This window comes from Halichoerus grypus, chromosome 5, assembly GCF_964656455.1.
Source record: "Halichoerus grypus chromosome 5, mHalGry1.hap1.1, whole genome shotgun sequence".
Taxonomy (NCBI): domain Eukaryota; kingdom Metazoa; phylum Chordata; class Mammalia; order Carnivora; family Phocidae; genus Halichoerus; species Halichoerus grypus.
This window is the reverse complement of record NC_135716.1, coordinates 93,696,909-93,719,264: the sequence shown is the minus strand read 5'-3', so window position 1 is coordinate 93,719,264 and position 22,356 is coordinate 93,696,909. Positions and strand designations below refer to the sequence as shown.

General features: G+C 34.7%; 1 protein-coding gene across 8 annotated transcripts in view; it reads right to left on the bottom strand.

The window, feature by feature from the left end:
- PHTF1 (putative homeodomain transcription factor 1) overlaps positions 1-22,356 on the bottom strand; it is a 44,374-nt gene that overhangs the window by 15,581 nt on the left and 6,437 nt on the right. For 3 of the 8 annotated variants that reach the window (XM_078072586.1, XM_078072585.1, XM_078072587.1), the window contains 5 exons: positions 20,411-20,556; positions 7,477-7,546; positions 6,848-7,006; positions 1,650-1,806; positions 309-443 (listed from right to left, as the gene is read on the bottom strand). In XM_078072586.1, the coding sequence (XP_077928712.1) occupies positions 309-443; positions 1,650-1,806; positions 6,848-7,006; positions 7,477-7,546; positions 20,411-20,545 (656 nt within the window). In that variant the 5' untranslated portion in view covers positions 20,546-20,556. Of the gene's footprint in view, positions 1-308; positions 444-1,649; positions 1,807-6,847; positions 7,007-7,476; positions 7,547-18,959; positions 19,018-20,410; positions 20,557-22,356 lie in introns of those variants that run through there. The other 5 variants (XM_036088467.2, XM_078072589.1, XM_078072590.1 and 2 more) reach the window with 3 other exon arrangements.

Sequence of the window (22,356 nt, the reverse complement as noted above, 5' to 3'; positions counted from 1 at the left end):
GGGAGCATCTGTGCTGTGTCTCAATTTCTTTTGTGCATCCGGTAGCAAGATGCATCCTAAGGTATCAGAAAAGCCTAAGCGAGGCTATTTTATGGATCTGAGAAGGCTCAAAAATGTTTCCATGTAAATTCATGGTAATTGCTTCTTCACTTTATTCCATTTCAGCCTACGAAAGGTTTCATAGGAACACTTGACTTTTGGAAAGTGGGGGAAACATGTACTTCATCTTCAAAAAAGGAGTGGCAAAAGCACTTTATTTTTGATGTGAATATAAAATCAAGTAAACATTCCAGTGTGAGACTTCCCACCTGTTGCCAAAGAGGGTCTCCCAAAAACTGCCAATAAGGGGAAGAGACTCCAAAGTTTCTACTCCTCTGACTTTATCAGAGGAGTTATTTCCATTTTCTCGGCTCCCATCGCCATTGACAGTTTTCCGTAATTTTCTACCAAAAAAAAAAAAAAAATTGAACAACTTCAGATTATTCAAGAACTTTTATATTTCTGCCCTAAATATCCCTACAGAAAATACCAATGGGTTAAAACGTGAAATGAAGTATAGTGAATTTCATATAATGAGGGTAAATCATGTAATAATGTTTCTGACTGAAGGGCAAAATTGGATTCCAAACCAAAGTCCTATGCAATCATTTTGTTCAATATTTAAAGAAATGGAACTGATATTCTGAGTATGACTGAGAGTCTTTTCAGGAACACTCAACACCACTAGCAGAAGGAACAATTCCTTTAAATATGAATGGCAGAAATCTATGCATTGGACACACTTCATCAGAGAACACAAAATAACAGCAACTGATCACTTTGATTGACACCTGAAGCAGTTAAAAGATTCATCCTATAAATCACAACGGGATACATCGCATGTGATTTCCTTAGAAGTCATTCAATTAATTGAACAGAATTTTCAAGAAATCCTTTTTTTTGGGAAAAAAAAGTCTCAAAAATAACATTAAAAAATAAGAATAAATATGTTGAAGTTCATTGCACCAAATGAAAAAAAAATCTTCTTTAGTAACTGTTTAGGGGAACAAAAATCTACAGATATTCTGAGGAATGATAATATAACTTTTGGAAGGTAATATACCTACATTTACCTAAAAAATAAATAAATAAAACCTTTAACAGTTCCAAAATCACACATAGCACATAACCAATAAAAACATGAAGTGAATTCAATGTGTAGAAATGTCAGATTCATCTCTATTAAAAGCTCAGAGTACTTGGAAATCCATCTTTATTATGTACCATTGAAAAAAGGTAAAAATTTTAGTAGCACTAACCTAATGTACTAATATCCTTCTTTATACAGTGAATTTTCACCAAATTTTTATTGAGACTGTATTTTGAAGAATGTGTTTTCAACATCACTATTTAAGGTAAATTTTAATAAAGTACAATATAGTGTCAGATTTTTCCTCTTAAACAACTGTATTGAATGACAAAATCCCACCTCGGATTAAAAGGTCATGACAATGTTTCCTGTCATCGGGAAGAAAAGTGAAAGCCAAAAAATAATTTAAAAGACATGCAAAACAGGAAGATTTTGTTATTAATTTCATCAAAGATTTTGTAAGCGTGTACAATGCCTCTCCCAGAAAATACACAACTACAAATGTAATTTCTCATCTTACCTTCTTCTCCGATTTCCATTGTTTCCCGATGGCCTTGTTATCTGAGTAGAAACAATTTGACAGTGGACAGTTCCCATGAGTAACATAAGGCACAAGGGTCCAATTACTTCACTTACATTCACAATAGGCATCATAAAATATAACACGAGTGCTATAACTGAAAAGAAGAGGTTTCAAAATGTAAAACATAAAGGCTCGTCTTTATATCTAATCCTAGCAACTGCACAAACTATTGCTACAAAAATCTATAGATTTAAAAAGTACCAGGTAAAAGCACGTAATTTTCTACAGTGCAATCCACCTGCACATCAGTTGAGTGAAAACTTGAAGCCTCAGGCCACAGAGCAAGAGAAGAATAATGTGTTTGAAGGATTTGCTTTCCTGGCAGTATAATAATCTAGATATTTCAAAAGGCTCTCCACCACAAAACAGCTAGATGCTGTATGATACACACTAGGAAGAGTTGTTCCACTCAGAGGAACGGTATTTTCGAAGGCCCACACTTGTACCAGTAGCAATTAGCAAAGCTGGGATTTGAACCCAGGCACCTGGGCTCCAGAGTCCTTACTCTTAACTACTCTGCTATACTGCCTCTTCATATATGCATATGAACTGTCCAAAGAAATCAGTGGTGAAAGACACAGAAAAACAACAAAAACTACATCCAAAAAAATCCACATACAATTTCTTTCAGACTTTAACATAAAGATAATTCTTGTGATATATAAACTATTCCTATATGGAGAAAAAGCTAGAAAATTCATTTCAGGCCCTAACACCCTATCACCCAAATATAACGATGACAGCACCCAAACAATAAACCACAGACCTTGCTGGCTTGTGAACGTGGATATAAATTTCCTACTGAAAAGCAGGCACCGTGAATGAAGGGATTTTTGTCGATTTGGCTCACTGCTATAGCTAGATCAGTAAGTAGCACATAATGGATACTTAATATTTGTTGAATGAGTAACTAAAATACTATCAACATAAATTTGAGTAATTCACCAAGAGCATGCAGGGTTTATGCTGGAAGGAAAAATCTATCTCAGAGCCCTGATAGAACAATACATGTATAGACATGGTAGGCACTTACATATTTGTTGACTGAAATGATTTAATCTAATAATTTAATAACATGTAATTTGGGTCACATATATACAAATTATCTCAACTGACAACTGCATAAAAGGCCTTTGTCCCTGATTCCTGGGAGGTGACCTCTACATCCTTGGAATTTCTCACGTGACGGAAGTTATTCACAGTGGGCCCCTCGAACCAAACCTGATAGTTTATGCCAATGAGGTGACTACGGATGTGATTAGAGGGTTGAGGCTTTGAGCCAGTGTATCAGCCTGACCTCTGGGACAGAGTGGGGAGGAGGGCTGAAGACTGAGTTGGCTACTTGGTCAATGACCAAGGATACCGAAGCTTGGGTGAGCCTCCCTGATTGGCAAGAGTCTGTTAGTATTGCTACTCATCATGGCAGAAAGGGGACCATATCCCTGAGGATAATGAAAACTTCCTGTTTGGAATCCTCCCAAACTATGCATCTCTTCTAATTCATATAATAAAACTTTTAGTATAATAAAACTGTAATTGTAAGTATAGCACTTTCCTGAATTCTGGGAGTCATTCTAGTGAATTATTGAAGGAATCAGTAGGGGACCTTCAAAACTGTAGCCAGTGGGTCAGAAGTAAAGGTAGCCCCGGGGACTCCCAAAGTGAGGCTGGTGTCTGAAGTAAGGGGAGTCTTATGAAGGGCTATACCTTTAACCTGTGAGTTTGGCCAACTCCTATAGTGAAAAAGCATTCCATAAAAAAATCAACGTTTGTTCCTGATTTATAATTAATATTAAATGCCAATCTCTTCTAAAATACTAGGAATATAAAAATATGTCCCTAATATAGTAAAGAGGAAATCAACACACATCATACTAAGGAAGACACTCTGAATCAGGAACAAAAGGGTGATCAGTCTTACTGTTATTACTTAATGCTGCTCCGAAAATGTTGACTAATTCGATAATAGTAAATGAAATGTATGAAAACGGAGGAGACCAGATTTTCATTATTTGCCAACCAATGTGGTTGTATAATTATAAAATGAGAGAGAAGCACTGAAAAACTATTAAAATTAATGAGGGTTTAATAAAGTGGTTGGTTATAACAATTTTAAACATAAACTAGTGGCTTTCAAATGTAATAGCACTAAACCAGCTGAAATTTATACAACAAAAACAGTGTCATACCTGCAGGAGCAACGACAAAAATAAAAACAAATATTTTACTTTAATGTGGAAGCACCAAAGTGTCCATTGATGGATGAATATATAAACAAAATAGGGGACATACATATATAATGGATTTTTATTCACCATTAAAAAGGAAGGAAATGCACATGCTGGGTATGGATGAACCTTAAAAACATGAGGCTAAGTGCCATAGGCCAGGCTCAAAAGGACAAACACTCCATGGTTCCAGTTATATGACGTATCCAGAGTTGTCAAATTCACAGAGAAAGTAAATAGAATGGTTGCCAGGGGCCTGAGCTTGGTGGGGGAATTGGGGAACCAGGCAATTACTGTTTTATAGGTACTATAAGTACCTATAGTTTCAGTTGGGAAAGATGAAGAAAGTTCTGGAGATGGATGGTAGTGATGGTTGCACAGCCACGTAAGTGGGCTTAATGCCATCGACTGTATACTTAAAAATGGCGAAGGTGGTAAATTATACGTTATATGTATTTTACCACAATAAAAAAATTTGAGTTTAACTTTAAGTAAAGATCTAAGCAGGCCTCATAAGAAATAAAAATCCTACAAAGCTTTACTGAGAGATATAACAGAAGACTTGATTAGAAGGTGAGATATATCAATTTTCTTCCCATTCCCCCCAAATATATCTATATCTTTATGGGAAAGGGGGGGGGATTACAGTCTAATTCCAAATTATTTCTTTGTTTTGATTAGGATAAAATAATTCTAAATTATTTTGAAAAAAATAAGCAAATTAAAACACCTAAGAAAATACTGGAAAAGCAGGATACTAGAGGAATACTTCTGCTCAATGCTACCACATATTAAACAACTATAGTAATTAAAGAAATGTGGTGCAGATATGAGAATAACAAGACAAACTGATGGTGCAGAATATGTGTTTAGAAACAGACCATGGTGTATATGAAAATTTAATGTATATAATTTAATATATCTCAACAAGAAAGAAATTCTTCAGTAACGAACATGTGGAAAAATATTTAACTTCATCTTTATAAGCTACCAAAAAAAATGCAGACTAAATGAGCAAAACACAATTTTTTGTATATCCAATTAGGTAACAGTCTTTAAAATTATAATAATGCTGGTCAGACTGTGGTAAAACAGGCACTCTCATCCACTACTTTCCAAAAGAAGTGTGCCACTAGCAATTTCACTTTATGTTCTAAAAGCCTTAAAATGTTTATATTCTTTGATCTCTTAATTCAATTTTAGAGAATTCTAAGGAAATAATATAAAATATGGAAAATTTTGTTTATGATGGCATTATTAATAGGAAAAAAAAAAAAAAACCTAGGAACAATCTAAATGCTTACAATATGGGAACAGTTATATAAATTATGGTATTTTTATATAATGGAATTTTAAGTAGCTATAAAAAGTATTTATGGTAAGAGACTCACACAGACATGAAAATGATTATTTTAAATGTTGGTGTATCCATATGATGGAATATTATGCAGCCATTAAAATGACAGCCATTTCATTACAATTAAATAAAACTAAAAATTCAGTTCCTTACTCACACCAGTCACATTACAAGTCCTCAACAGCCACATAGGACTGGGTAGTACAGACACAGAACATTTCTATCATCGTAGAAATTCTATTGGACAGCACTGTCACAACTTTAGAAAATTAAACTTATAGATTTGTAAATTCATACATTTATCTTTCCCTCTATAACTTTATTAAACAGCTCAAAAAAAACCCAGCACAGATAAAAGAAAACAAAAATCACCCCAAATCCTTCCACCCTAACCCAACCTTCACCTACTCTGTTCTAATACATGTCTTTTTGTTCAGGTATAACCAGAGTGCATACGTGGTCCCATTTCGAAAAGTATTCCTGGTAGGCAGTGGCCATATAGTGGTAAAGAGAATGTGCTGGACTTCTGCACATAATGAGAAGAGAAAAGCCAACATCAGGTAGTTGGGTAATGCAGAAATTAAAATAGATTCCTGGGGAACAGTAGGACTATTTAGAAAGTATAGGTAGGGATGGCCTCTCAGTGAAAGTTCCATCTGAGCTCAGATCCTAAAGATGAGAAAAAAGACAGCCATGTGAAAAGCCTTAAGATTGTTTCAAACAGAAGGAAGAGCTCAGTGCAAAGCACAGAAAAAGGCCATGATGCCCCCAGCGAGCAAGGAATAGGGCACGGCCTCTGAGAGGCCAGCAGGGAAGAGATCATGGAGGGCCCTGCAGGCTGCAGTAAGGAGTCTGGATTTCACTCCAAGGCCAATGAGAAGTCTCTCAAGGGTTTTAAGCAGGAAAATGACATGATATGGATTCTACTGTAAAAGATTTCTCTAACTGGTGTGAAAAGAATAGATGGTAGAAAGGAGGCTCAGAGTAGACATTATTCCAGTGGTCTAGGCAAAGCGATGCTGGTGTGGTAGACCATGGGAAAAAAAACACAAAAAAAATCCAGAGTGCCATGTTGGATATGATAGGTTCAAGATCCCTTTTAAATCTCTATACATAAATGCCTGAAAGCAGGCAGTTAGATTTACAAGTCTGCAGTTCAGCAGAGATCTGGCCTGAAGATATAAATTTGAGAATCACCAGTTTATCAGCTATATTTAAACAATGGGGTTTGATGAGAGTACCTAGAGAAGAGAATCCAGGGTCCAACCTTGAGGTAATCCAATATTCAAAGGTCACACAGAACAAAGATTGAAAAGACCTGGCCAGTGAGACAGGTAGAGAGAAATTCAAGAAAGATGAGTTAGACAACTGTGTTTGCCTCTGTGAGCAAATAAATCTAAGATGATCTCCAAATGGTGTATATCCTTTCATTTCTTTGCACTTTAAACTCTCAAATGAACGGGTAAATGTAAGGACAGTAAAGTCTACATTATCTAATAGCAAAAGCAGCAAAGAGAAACGGTCACAGTCTATTCCACCCCTCTCATTACCTTGCATGAGGTAAAGTAGTAGCAGCCAAACAAAGATTCTTAAAGAGGTAACCTGAATCCACCAACTGCTGAACAATGGAAACAACACAACTCGAACAAGCCCCTTCCGAGTCAGAGATGTCCATGGAATTTCAGGTTTGGCTTTGGCAAATGTTGAGCCTTTAAATACACAATAAAACAAAACATCAAACATTTACATACACTATACTAATGCCTACTTGTAACACTGTATTAAAAACAGCTGAGAGCAAAAATCACCATACAACCTGTTTGGTTAAAAAGAATCCTCTTAGATGTTCATTAAATACAGTAACTTCTTGCCTCAATCACTAAGACAGGAGCTCAAAATAAGTCAGGCTGACTCGAATGTTATACAATATATTTTTCTCAATTACACAACAGCAGTTTCCAAGTTCATCCCTCTTTCACCGTAATGTGATTTATATAACCACACAGAACCAAAGCAAAGGGGAAAAAAAATCCCAAGGCCTGAATGATGAAGGAAGAATATACCTTTTGGAAATTAAAGTACACCGTCATATAGGGACGATATCTAAAAAAGAATCTCTAGCACCACTATGAAATAATATAATAAAATACATAAGAAACAAACCAACTTTACAACTCACCTCTGATTAAGTCAACGTCAATCAAGTCTGGTTTTATGTGACCCATCTTTTTTGGTTTGTTTTTGAAGCCCTAGGATAAGACAAAACAAAACCAGAGATAAGGGTAAAAAGCCCTTTTAAATACAAAAGGTAAACTTACATTTCTTTTTTTCTATATCTGACTCCCTTTTACTGGGGACACTTTAATCCTAATGTTCCTTAAAATAACTTATCATTAATGTTTTAGTTTGTAGTTTACCAAGTAATGCAGGAATATACAGTTATCACTTTTTAAAATGATCCAACAATGCCAAAGGATCAGGAAGTACAAAATAATAGTCCCTTCATCCCCTCTCCTCTCCTCCCGGTTTCAGTGATTAAAAACAAATAACTTTCATCTTTTTTTTTTTTAAACCGGTTCTCTTGGTATTTACTTCCATACTTTTTTTTTTTTTTTAAGTAAACTCCACATGCAGCATGGAGCCCAACATAGGGCTTAAACTCACAACCCTGAAGACCTGAGCTGAGATCAAGAGTCAGGTGCTTAACCAACTGAGCCACCCAGGTGCCCCTACTTCTATACTTCTAAATAATATGTTTATATGCCATTTTTTAATTTATTGATTTTAGAAATAATCCACTGACTCCTAATACAGCATATGAGAATTTAGCTCTCTTATACAACTAATCCTCACATCCTAACTTCCACCCCAAAAACATAAATCCTTACAATAGTTATATTAATTTTTGATAAATCAGTAATTAGTAGTTATGATATGATCACTATTAAATATTGTTCCCTGTAAGCCATATTTTATATTCTCCTAATTTACTCTGCAGAGTCAGCTAAAACATCATTTTCCAAATACTCAAATGCCAGAAAATTAATCGAAGTCTTTTTTTCTTGAAAAAAAAAAAAAAAAATTCCTGGAAATGCCCTTCCCAGAAACTTCTATCTTCCTGCTGCAATCAGACTGGTTGCTCTCGGGGCCAGCTGCACAGCTAGCTCTTTATGCAGGACTTCTCACTATCACCCTGACAACTCCCTTCACCTCTGTGGTGAATCTCTAGCTCTTACATCCCATGTCTTTCTGGAGTGCATCCTTCAGAAGCTTCCTGAGAAAGGGGTCACAGAAGATATCTTTTTTAAGCCTCGCATGTCTGAAAATGAATTCATTTTACCCTTATGCCTAATAAAAGGTTACACTAGAGTGTAGAATTCTAAGTTGTTAATAATTTTCCTTCAGGAATTAAGACATTGTTCTACTGTTTTCTAGCTTCCAATGTTGCTGTTACAAACTCTAGTGCCTTTCTGATTCCTGATCCTTTGAATGTCAATTGTTCCTTTCCTCTGAATCTTCACTTTATTCATGGTGTTCAGAAATTTGATAATGATATGCCTTGATATGAGTCTTTTACATCTCTTGTGCTGAGAATCCCTTCTATGTGGCTTTAGGGAAGTTTTCTTATAATTTATTTTTATATTTCTTCCCTTCTCAGACTTAACTTTCCTATTTTCTTTTTTTGTTTTGTTTTTGTTTTTTCTTTTTTTAATTTAATTTTATTTTATTATGTTATATTAATCACCATACATTACATCATTAATTTTTTTATTGTTATGTTAATCCCCATACATTACATCATTAGTTTTAGATATAGTGTTCCATGATTCATTGTTTGTGCATAACACCCAGTGCTCCATGCAGAACGTGCCCTCCTCAATACCCATCACCAGGCTAACCCATCCTCCCAACCCCCTCCCCTCTAGAACCCTCAGTTTGTTTTTCAGAGTCCATTGTCTCTCATGGTTCTTCTCCCCCTCCGATTTCCCCCCCTTCATTCTTCCCCTCCTGCTACATTCTTCTTCTTCTTTTTTTCTTTCTTAACATATATTGCATTATTTGTTTCTACATCATTAATTTTTGATGTAGTGTTCCATGATTCATTGTTTGCGTATAACACCCAGTGCTCCATGCAGAACATGCCCTCTTTAATACCCATCACCAGGCTAACCCATCCCCCCACCCCCCTCCCCTCTAGAACCCTCATTTTGTTTCTCAGAGTCCATAGTCTCTCATGGTTCGTCTCCCCCTCTGATTCCCCCCCCTTCATTTTTCCCTTCCTGCTATCTTCTTTTTTTTTTTAACATATAATGTATTATTTGTTTCAGAGGTACAGGTCTGTGATTCAACAGTCTTACACAATTCACAGCACTCACCATAGCACATACCCTCTGCAATGTCTATCACCCAGCCACCCCATCCCTCCCACCCCCCACCACTCCAGCAACCCTCAGTTTGTTAACTTTCCTATTTTCTACCTCTTTTGTCTTTTTGACCTGCTTTCTGGAAATTTCCTCAAGTTCTATTGAATTTTTCATTTTGACTCTTTGAGTTCATTTCTTTCTGTTCTTTTTATTTTGGAGGATTTATTCAAATACCTAGTAATCACTGGCTTTCTTTATATATTAGAATGAAGCACTGAAAACCTGATGGACTCAATATTCTACTTCAAGGTACATATCCAAGACAAATGTGTATGTATTTCACTAAATAATGTGTACAAAATGTTCATAGAAGAGTAATTTCTAAGAGCTCCAGACTGGAAACTACCCAGCGACAATAACTGGATATTGCCCATCAACAGTAGAATGCATAAATAATTGTGGTGTTGTACTGAATAAAATACAATTATGCAACATGAATGAATCTCACAAACATAAAACTGAAAAAAAAAATTAGACTCAAATGTGTATGTACTGTATAATTTCATTTATGTAAAGTTCAAAAAGGCAAAACTAATCCATAGCACTAGTAGTCGGGATACTGGTCTACCTCTGTTGGTAGTAGTGACTGGAAGAGTATGGAAGGGAAGCTTCTATGGTACTGCTAATTATCTATCTCTTGATCTTAATGCTGGTTACATGGTTACATTCAGTTTGAGAAAATTCCCCAACCTTTACTCTTAAAATTTTGTTATATATGCATGTGTATAAGTATATCCATATTTATTGAACATGTTTTACTTCAACAGAAAACTTATTGGAAGCTCTATGTATATGAGCATAGCTTATAGACTTGGGATTTCATTGCAGAGTAATCAACCAGCTTAAGGGAATCACCAAATGTCAATATCTGGAGGCATTTTTTGTGGGGTCATTCAAGGCTCTTCAAAGAATATTCCAGTATTCTCCTTGGTTGAAGGTTAGGAAGGCTAAAGATTTCTGTGGTGGAAGTTTTGAGATTAAACCAAGGGGCTCACAATTCTGCTTTTAGTATCGTGATTCTTGCCTGCCCTTCAGTGTCCACAGACTGTTCTCCAATGAATTTTCTAAGAAATATCACCAGTCTCCTTCATAAGGGCATTGTTGCCCATCTTTAAGGGATTGATGAGAAGACAAAAGGTCCAATCTCTACGTATACGAAGTTATTCAATCCCCCATTTAACTGCCTCACATGAAACTGGTGCATTCAAGTCCTAAGCCTCTCTGGGGAGCTCTGCAGGTCAACTGGCATTTTCCCCTGCTCTCCTAGCACTCTCTTCCATTCATTTTTCATCTTCCAAATATGTGTTGATTCCTTATCTACTGAGTTCTTCCTCCTCAATCTTTTTCCTTGACTTTGTGGATGTATTCATTTTATACAACCCCTTTATGGATTCCTTTCATGTAATTTAGTGGTAACCCAGAAAGGAGAGATTATAAATTTAGTGTGTGGCCAATCTACCACATTTAACCAAAAATTTAGTCATAAATTTTTTTTTCAGGGCATGAAGAAAGAATCCTTTCAGGGCCTTTGTCTTCTACCACCTCAAATTAAAAGTAAGTTTGTGAATTATCTTTTGTGTTTCAAACTCCTGGTTTGACTAACAGTTTTGTTTCAATACTATTAATAAATAAAACTTTCAAAAGATGAATTTTAATTTTATATTCAACATGTGTAAATGCTAATCCAGCCTTTAAAATTAGGTATTTAAGCATTAAAATTAAAGTAAAAATTAACGGTTACAGTCATTTCAGACATTGAGCCAGTATTGATCTTTAGTTCTGTTTAACTAAACAGATTTGGCCAAACAATTTCTCTTAAGTGGATCCTATGTTTCTATCCATTTCAACTACAAACTATAGATTTTAGAGAAGAATATTCTAAAACCCTACATGTAATAAAATTAAATCTAAGGAGGAATCAAAATTTGAAAGTTAGACATTTCAGAGAAAAAAATAATCCTTTGGAACACACGTACACTAATTTTTGAAATATGCATAATATCCATGGGAATAACAATTATCTTGGCTACATACAAAATCAGAAATTAAAATTTTAAAAGTAAAAATATCAATGTATTATTTTCTAACAGACAAAGACCTTGTGGACCTTTATTTCCTTCAGACAAATACCCAGAAATGGGACAGCTGGATCAGATCATAGTTCTGGTTTTTTTTGAAAAGCCTCCATACTGTTTTCCATAATGGTTATTCCAGTTTACATTCCCACCATCGGTATATAAAAGTTCTCTTTTCTCTACATCCTCACCAACACTTACTATCTTCTGACTTTCTGATAAGAGTCAAACGGTCCTGACAGGTGTGAGGGGATATCTCACTATGGTTTTGATTTACATTTCCCTGATTATTAGTGATGTTAAACACCTTTTTCATATACCCATTGGGTATATCTTCTTTGGAAAAATGTCTGTTCAGGTCATTTGTCCATTTTTAATTGGATTACTTGTTTTTAACTATTGAGGTGTAAGAGTTCCTTATATATTTTGAATGTAAACCATTTATCAGATATATGGTTTACAAATATTTTCTCCCATTCCATAGGTTGCCTTTTCATTATTGCTTCCTTTGCCATGCAAAACACTTTTTAGTTTGATGTAGTCTCACTTGTTAATTTTTGCTTTTGTTGTCTGTGCTTTTTTGTCAAATTCAAAAAACTCTTGGCCAATGAGCCCCTGGTTTCTTCTAGGACAATTTCAGGTCTTACACTTAAGTCTTTAATCCATCTTGAGTTGATTTTTATGTGTGGTGTAAAATAAAGGTCCAATATCATTCTTCTGCATGAGGATATCTATCCAGTTTTCCCAACATCATTTATTGAAGAGACTCTTTTTCCCATCATGTATTTTGGCACCTCTGCCAAAGATTAGTTGACTGTGTAAGCATGGGTGTATTTCTGGGGTCTCCATTTTGTCCCATTCGTCTATGTGTCTTTTATGACTGTATCATACTGCTTTGATTACTATAGCTTTGTAATATAATCTGAAATCAGGAAGTGTGATGCCTCCACCTTTGCTCTTCTTACTCAAGGCTGCTTTAGCTATTTGGAGTTCTTTGTAGTTCCATACGAATCTTAGGCTTTTTTTTTTTTTTTTTTTTGCATCTGTGAAAAATACCATTGGAATTTTGATAGACTACTTTTAATCTCTAGATTACTTTGGGTAGTATGGACATTTAACAATATTTCTTCCAATCAATGAACATAAGATATCTTTCCATTTTTTTGTGTCTTCTTCAATTTCTTTCATCAATGTTTCATAGTTTTCAGTGTACAGATCTTTCACCTTTGTGGTTAAATTTGTTCCTAAATATTTTTTTTCTTTTTGATGCTATTGTAAATGGAATTGTTTACATACATTGTTAACGTATAAAAATTTTCATTTTCATTTTCATTTGTCTCAAGATTTTTTTTTTCTCAAGGTATTTTTGATTTCCTCTTTGACCTATTGGTTGTTCAAGAGTATGTTGCTTAATTTCCACATATTTGTGAATTTTCCAGTTTTCTTCCTGTTACTGATTTCTAGTTTAATACCATTGTGGTCAGAAAAGGTACCTGAAATAAATTCAATTTTCTTAAATTTGTTACGACTTGTTTTATGATCTAACAAATGATCTATCCTGGAGATGTTTCCATGGGTGCTTGAAAAGAATGTGTATTCTGCTGCTGTTGGATAGAATGTTCTTTATGTGTCTGTTAGTTCTATATGGTCTAAAGTATAGTTCAAGTCCAATGTTTCCTTAGGATTTTCTGTCTGGATGATCTATCCATTGTTGAAAGTGGGGTACTGAAGCTCCCAATGATTACTGTATCATTGTCTATTTTTCCCTTTAGGTCTGTTTATATTTGCTTTATATATTTGGGTACTCCTACATTGGGTGCATAGATATTTACAAATGGTATATTCTCATTGTTTTCTTTCTTGCTCTGATAGTTTGTTTTTAGTATAGAGAAATGCAACAGATTTCTATATATTGATTTTGTATCCTGTGACTTTACTGAATTCATTTATTATCATTGTTTTTGGTGGGGTTATTTAGGGTTTTGTAAATAATATATCATGTCATCAGCAAAATGTAACAGTTTTACTTCTTCCTTTCTGATTTGAATGCCTTTTATTTCTTCTTCTTGCCTAATTGTTCTGGCTAGGACTTCCAATACTATGTTGAATAAGAGTGGAAAAATGGGCATCCTGTCTTGTTCCTGATCTTAGAGGAAAAGCTTTCAGCTCTTCACCACTATGATGTTAGCTGTGGACTGGGAGATCTCGCCTTTTGTGACAAAATGGATGGACTTTGAGGGCATTATGCTAAGTGAAATAAGTCATACACAAAAAGACAAATAAAATATGATTTATCTTATATGTGGAACCTAAAAAAAATTAAAAACCCAAAACTAACAAACCACACTTACAGATACACAAAAGAGATTGGTGGTTGCAAGAGCTGGGGGTGGGAGAAATGGGTGAACTGTGTTTTTCTATTAGTTTAAAGAAATTGAATAAAAATTAAAAGTAATAATAATAAGGAAACATTGGCCTCAAAAGACACATTAGATACAATGGACTTAACAGATATACACAGAACATTCCAACCACAAGCAACAGAATACACATTCTTTCTCAAGTGCACATAATAAATTCTCCAGGATAGATCATATTAGGCCACAAAACAAGTCTTAATAAATTTAAGAAGAATGAAATTATATCAAGCACTTTTCTGAACACAATGGTATGAAACTAGAAATCAATTACCAAAAAAAAAAAGGAAAATTCACAAATATGTGTAGATTAAACCACATGCTACTAAAAAAAACCAATGCGTCAAAGAAGAAGTCAAAAGAGGAATTTAAAAATTTGAGAACAAATGAAAATACAACATACCAAAACTTATGGGATGAAACAAAAGCAGTTCTGAGAGTGAAGTTCATAGTGATAAATGCCTACATTAAGAAAGAACCCTAACAAATAAACAACACCTTAACTCCACAGCTCAAGAAACTAGAAAAGAGGAACAAAGTCCAGAGTTATAGAAGGAAATAGCGAAGATCAGAACAGAAAAAAATGAAATAGAAACTAAAAAGATGACAACAGAGAAGATCAACAAACTAAGAGCTGGTTTCTTTAAAAGATAAACAAAATTGACAATCTTTAGCTACACTTACCAAGGGGGAAAAAAAAGAGGACTCAAATAAACAGAATCAGAAATGAAAGAGGAAATGTTACAACTGATACCATAAAAACAAAGGATCATAAAAAAACTAATATGAACAATTATATGCCAACAAATTGGACAACCTAAAAGAAATGGATAAACTCCTAGAAACACAAAACCTCTCAAAACGGAGTCAGGAAGAAATAGAAAATTTGGACAGACTGATTAATAGTAAGGAGACTGAATCAGTAATCAAAAACCTCCCAACCAAAACAAAATTCCCATACCAGATGGCTTCACTAGTGAATTCTACCTAACATTCAGAGAATTAATATCAATCCTTCTCAAACTCTTCCAAAAAACAGAAGAAGCAGGAATGCTTTCAAACTCATTTTATGAAGTCAGCATTACCATGATACTAAAACCAGACCAGGACACTACAAGAAAAGTAAATTACAGGCCGATATCCCTAATGAATGTAGATAAAAAATTCTCAACAAAATATTAGCAAACTGAATTCAACAATACATTAAAAGGATCACACACCTCAATCAAGTGGGATTTATTCCAGGGATGCAAGGATGGTTCAACATTCACAAATCAATCAATGTAATATGTTACATTAACAAAATTAAGGATAAAAATCATATTGTCGTCTCAATAGATGTAGAAAAAGCATTTGGCAAAATTCAACATCCATTTATGATACAAACTCTCAACAAAGTGGGTATGGAGGGAATGAACATGAACATAATAAAGGCCATATATGGCAAGCTTCATTTTTTCATTCACTTGATTTTCTAAATATATAATACTAATTCACCTTGAAACTCCCTATAAGTGTTACAAATTTGCACCCAATATACCCAAACACAACAAATACCAGTTTCTTTTTTTCCCCCTTGAAGATACCTATATCAGTTTTCTATCTTCCTCCTCCTTTCTGGTCTCATTGTTTTCCAGGCCTGATATATAAACTGTCATCCTTGGACATCTCTTAATTATCCTGGAATTCCCTTTATCTCACTCTGTGCTGGCTATCCTGTTTCCTGTACTATGAATTCCTCTTTTTTGGCTTACTCATTCATTATAATACAGTATATGTTTTCCCATGCTTTCTGAGAGGGGACATGGGTGATATATTTTTTTGAAACTTTGAAAATCTGAATATATCTTCATGTGGTGCCTTATACTTGGCTAATAAACTTGGCATAAAAACTCCAACGGTATGGGGGTCAGAGAGCATCCAGTTTGTTGAACACATCCACACTAGGAGGGTGACATACCCCAACTCCACAGGAAAACAAGCTCCTATACTCTGGATCCTCCCAGACCTTGCCTTATGTATCTCTTCATCTAGCTGTTCATCTGTATCCATTATCATATCCTTTAATAAACTGTATCCATTATCATATCCTTTAATAAACTGTAAGTAAGTGTTACTCTGAGTTCTGTAAGCCTCTCTAGCAAATTAATCAAACCTGAGAAAGGGGTCATGGGAACCTGATTTGTAGCCATGTTGGACAGAAGTTGTGGGTAACCTGGGGACCTACTACTTATGATTGGTATCCAAAGTGGGGTGGCAGCAGTCTTGTGGGACTGAGCCTTTAACTTGTGGTATCTGACACTATATTCAGGTAGATAGCATTAGAGTTGAGTTGAATTGTAGGATCCCCTGAGTGGTTTCAGAGAGAACTGCATGGTGTTGGGGAACGCTTCCACATGTTTGGTGACAGAAGCAAAGTGTCTGGTGTGAATAGTAAAAGAGACACAAGAGAAACACACAAGGTAGATCGAACCAAGTTTGTTTTTTAAGTTCTGAAATATGATAATGCTCCTTAGTATAGGTGCTAATCACTCAAAAGATCCTTTCATCAACAAAATAAAGGCCATACATGACAAACCCACAGCTAACATCATACTAACATCATACTCAGCAGTGAAAAGCCAAAAACTTTCCCTCTAAGATCAGGAACAAGACAAGGATGTCTCCTCTCACCACTTATTTTCAACATAGTGCTGGAACTCCTAGCTGCAGCAATCAGACAAGAAAAAGAAATAAAAGGCATCCAAATTGGTAAGGAAGAAGTAAAACTGTCCTTACTTGTAGATTACATGATACTATTTGTAGAAAACCTAAAGACTCCCCCAAAAAACTATTAGAATAAATGAATTCAGTAAAGTTGTAGGACACAAAATTAACAAATGTGGATCATTTCTCTATACCAATAACTACTAGCAGAAAGAGAAATTTAAAAACAATCTCACTGATGTTTGCATCAAAAAGAATAAAACACATAGGAATAAATTTAACCAAGGAGGTGAAAGACCTACATTCAAGAACTTTAAGACACTGATTAAAGAAATTGAGGATGACGCAAATAAAAGATATACCATGGCTCATGGATTGGAAAAGTTAATATTGTTAAAATGTCCATAATACCCAAAGCAATCTACAGATTCAGTGCAATCCCTACCAAAATACCAATAGCATTTTTCACAGAACTAGAAAAAAATAATCCTAAAATTTGTATAAGCCATGAAAGACCTCAAATAGCCTAAGCAATCTTGAGAAAGAAAAACAAAGCTGGAGGTATCAGAATATCAGATTTCCAACTATACCAAAGATCTATAGTCATCAAAACAGTATAGTTAGTACTGGCACAAAAATAGGCACATAGATCAATAAAACAGAATAGAGGACCCAGAAATAAACCCATGCTAGTATGGTCAATTAATCTACAACAAACAAAGCAAGAATACATAAGGAGGAAAAGTCAGTCTCCTCAATAAATGGTGTGGGAAAACTGGACAGCTACATACAAAAGAATGAAACTGGACCACTTTTTTAAACCACATGCAAAAATAAACTCAAAATGGATTAAAGACCTAAATGTAAGACCTGAAACCATAAAACTCCTAAAAGAAAACATAAGCAGTAAACTCTCAGACACTGGTCTTAGCAACATATTTATGGATATGTCTCCTCAGGCATGGACAACAAAAGCAAAAATAAAAAAGTGGGACTACATCAAAATAAAAAGCTTTTGCACAGTGAAGGAAACCATTAGCAAAATGAAAAGGCAACTTACTGAATGGGAGACAATATTTGCAAACAATATGTTCAATAAGTGAATAATATCCAAAGTATATAAATAACTCATAGAACTCAACACCAAAAAAATAAATAATCCGATCTAAAAATGGGCAGAGGAACTGAAGAGACATTTTTCCAAAGAAGCATGCAGATGACCAAAAGACACATGAAAAGGTGCTCAACATTACTCATCATCAGGGAAATACAAATGAAAACCACAATGAGATATCACCTCATACCCATCAGAATGGCTAGTATCAAAAAGACAAAAAATAACAAGTATTGGCAAAGTTGTGGAGAAAAGGGAACCCTCGTGCACTGTTGGTGTGAATGCACATTGGGAATGCACATTTCAGCCACTACAGAAAACAGTATGGAGGCTCCTCAAAAACTTAGTTATAGAAATTCTATACAATCCAGCAATTCTACTTCTGGGTATATACCTGAAGAAAACAAAAACACTAATTCAGAAAGATATATGCACCCCTATGTTTACCGCAGTATTACTGACAGTAGCCAATATATAGAAGCAACCTAAGTTTCCAGCGATAGATGAATAAATAAAGAAGATATGGGATATGCATACAATGGAATGTTAACCATAAAAAAAAATGAAATTTTGCCACTTATGACAGCATGGATGGACCTAGAGCTAAGTGAAAGAAGTGAGAGAAAGACAAATACCACATGATTTCACTCATATGTGGAATCTAAAGAATAAAACAAAAAGACAAACTAAACAATAAACAAACTCATAAATACAAAGAACAAACTGGTGATTGCCAGAGGAAAGGGGGGTTAGGATGGGCAAAATAGGTGAAGGGGATTAAGAGGTACAAACTTCCATTTATAAAATGAGTAAGTCATGGGGATGAAAGCACATATATATATATATATATATATATATATATATAGCAGATACAGTCAAGAATATTGTAATAAACTTTTATGGTGACAGATGATAATTGCACTTACCATGTTGAGCATTTTGTAATGCATATAAATGTCAGATCGTTGTGTTATACACCTGTAACTAATATAAATCTTTGTTAAAATCTTTCCAATTTCAAAATGTGTATATTTCAGTTCTGGTAAATGTATTATTTATTTGATAATTTCTTCCCCTCCATGTATTTCCTTTTTCTGGAACACCTCTTAGCTGGTTGTTAGGCTTCCTTCATGAACTGTACTCACTTTTCTAGTTTCTTTTTCCTTGTTCTTTTGTATGATTTTTTTGAGAAATGGCTGCAACTTTACCTTCCACTTTTCTACTAAATTTATTGGTTATTTTTGTTTTCTGGTTCTCTTACTTTTTCATCTCTAGTCCATTTTTTTTCTTTTTCTTTCCTTTTTTTTTTAAGTATCCAGTCCTTTACACATACTAACTATATCTTTAAAAATAGCATTCTTATGATTCTTTTGTCATTCCTTTATCTCCTTTTTCCTTAGGTTTCAAATATTTGATGATTTTCAACTATCCATTTACATTTAAAAGTGAGGCACTAACATGCTGAATGAGAGTTCAGTGTGCAATGGGTGAAATTTGTTAAGCAGCGGGCCTCATTGTAGAGGGGTAGCCAGCCATTTCATTTCCAGTATCCTTTGGTCTTTTTAGCTGGCCAGTTTCTGCAAGAAGCAATTCCAGTCTTCTGTTGGAGATCATAAACCTGGCCACCAGACTTTTACTTCATCTCCATTATTAGTACATTATTTCACCCCACTCTGTGTCTGGTATTCCAGAATCCAGAACTTCTCTGGTTCAGCCTCTCCAGACAGCAAGCTTCCATGCAACCCTCTGTCAGAGGAAGTGAGGGTAACTATGTGACCATGTAGAGTAAGGAAGAAGATCTGGGGATAGGTCTATTGCCCCTTATAAATGGCCCAAATAATCTTATTTTCAGTTCCACCTCATACCTGCAGATCTACCAGATGCATCTAATTCTTGTGTCTTTCAGAAATTAAATACAGGAGTTTTAAACAGAAAGGTCATTTGTTTTACATTGGCATTCCCTACTACAGACACTTACATTTTTACTTTCTTCACTTGCCAACTTTCAAAATTATGTTAATAGCTCTCATTTACGGTAGTCTTCTCTCCCATTCCTTTAATCCTTGTGGGCTAATATCTTTTTCCTATTTATTGTAATTTTAGAGGGGTTTCAAAAGAGATCAGATGGAGATTAAGGCACATATTCAAATCGTCATCTTCAATGAAGAGTCTCATCTGTCATGTACCCCACCCTCCAGCTTAAGAAATAGAACATTATAAATACAGTTGAAATCACCTTTGTGCTTATGATTAGCCCTTAAGACTTTTTCTAGGAATAAAAAAAATAATAAAATTTTCTAGGTATAAAATCATGTCATTTTCAAACACTGATTTTTGTTATTCTAATATTAATTAGAAAAAAATTAAAAAGTAGCACCTGGGTGGCACAGTCAGTTGAGCATCCAGCTCTTGGTTTCAGCTCAGGTTGTGATCTCAGGGTCATGAGATCAGGTCCAGCACTGGACTCAGCGCAGAGTCTCCTTGGGATTTTCTCTCCCTCCGCCCCTCCCATTTGTGCTCTCTCTAAAAAAAAATTTAAGAAAAATAGAAAGAAGGAAGGAAAGAAGGAAGGAAGGAAGGAAGGAAGGAAGGAAAGAAGGAAAGAAGGAAGGAAGGAAGACCAAAGAAAAACAAAGAATACAAATATACTACTTTGAAGGGACACATGTACCCAATGTTTATAGAAGCATTATCTACAATAGCCAAATTACGGAAGCAGCCCAAGTGTCCCTGGACTGATGAATGGATAAAGATGTGGTTGTATGTATGTATATATATATACATACATACATATATACAGTGGAATATTACTCAGCCATCAAAAAGAATGGATGCCATTTGCAACACCTGGATGGAGCTAGAGAATATTATGCTAAGTGAAATATGTAAGTCAGGGAAAGACAAAGATCATATGATTTCACTCATATGTGGAATTTAAGAAACAAAACAAATGAGCAAAGGAGAAAAAAAGAGAGCAAGGCAAACCAAGAGACAAACTCTTAACTATAGAGAACAAACTCATGGTTACCAGGGGGGAGGTGTGTGGGGAGATGGGTGAAATAGGCGAAGGGTAATAGTTTCAGGTGTACAATATAGTGATTCAACACTTCCATACATCACCTGGTGTTCATCACCTGAAACTATTACCCTGTATGTTAACAGGAATTTAAATGAAAACTTAAAAAAAATAAAAAGAAATTTAAAAAAATATTAGAATGCTCATCTTAGCAAATATATCCCAAGGGATATGGGAGTGACTAAGTTGAGCTTCGTCACTGAAAATGATGTTAGACCTTAAATTTAATATATTCTCCCAATTAAGAAATTTTAGAAGACAGTTTTCATTGGGAATATGTATGACATTCTTGTGTACAATATTATGACTTCTCCTATGTTTTTCTATTGGCATAACCTAAGAAAATAGTTATATTGAGATATAATTTACATATTATAAAACACCCATTTTTAGGTGTGCAGTCTTAGTAATTAATTTAGTAGATTTCTAGTATATTTATAGAGTTGTGCAACCATCATCATATTCAAGTTTCACAACATTTCCATTAACTCAAAAACAAGAATGGCAGTAAATCTCTATTCCTATTCCCCAGCCACAGGCAGCCATTAATCTGCTTTCTATTTCTATATATCTGCCTTTTGTAGAAATTTCATATAAACTGAATTACACAATATACAGTCTTTTGTGTCTGGCCCCTTTCATGTAACATAACATTTTTGAGGTTCATCTATTTTGTAGCATGTATTAATAGTTTTAATTGCTAAGTCATATCCCATTGCATAGTTATAGCATATTTGTTTATCACTCACTAGCTGATAGACATTTGGACTTTTTTTTCCAGTTTTTGGCTATTACAAATAGTACTGCTATGAATATTTGTATGTGCTCATATGTTTTTATTTCTTCTGGATAGATACCTAGGAGTAGAAATGCTGGGTATATGGAAAGTACATATTTAATTTTTTAAGAAACTACCCAACTATTTTCCACTTTCCATTCCCACCAGCAGTGTAAGAGCATTTTAATTCCTCCATGTCCTTGTCAACACTTGGTAAGGTCAGTCTTTTGAATTTTAGCCATTCTAACAGGTGTATGGTAGTATCTCACTATGATTTTAATTTGTACTTCCCTAATGACTAACAATGTTGAGCATATTTTCACGTGCCCATTAGCCATTCATTTACCTTCTTTGGTAAAATATCCATTTGAATATTTTGCCCATTTTTATATTGGGTTTTTTGTCTTCTTATTGGGTTGCAGGAGTTCTTTATATATTGTACATACAAATACTCTAAATATATAAAAAA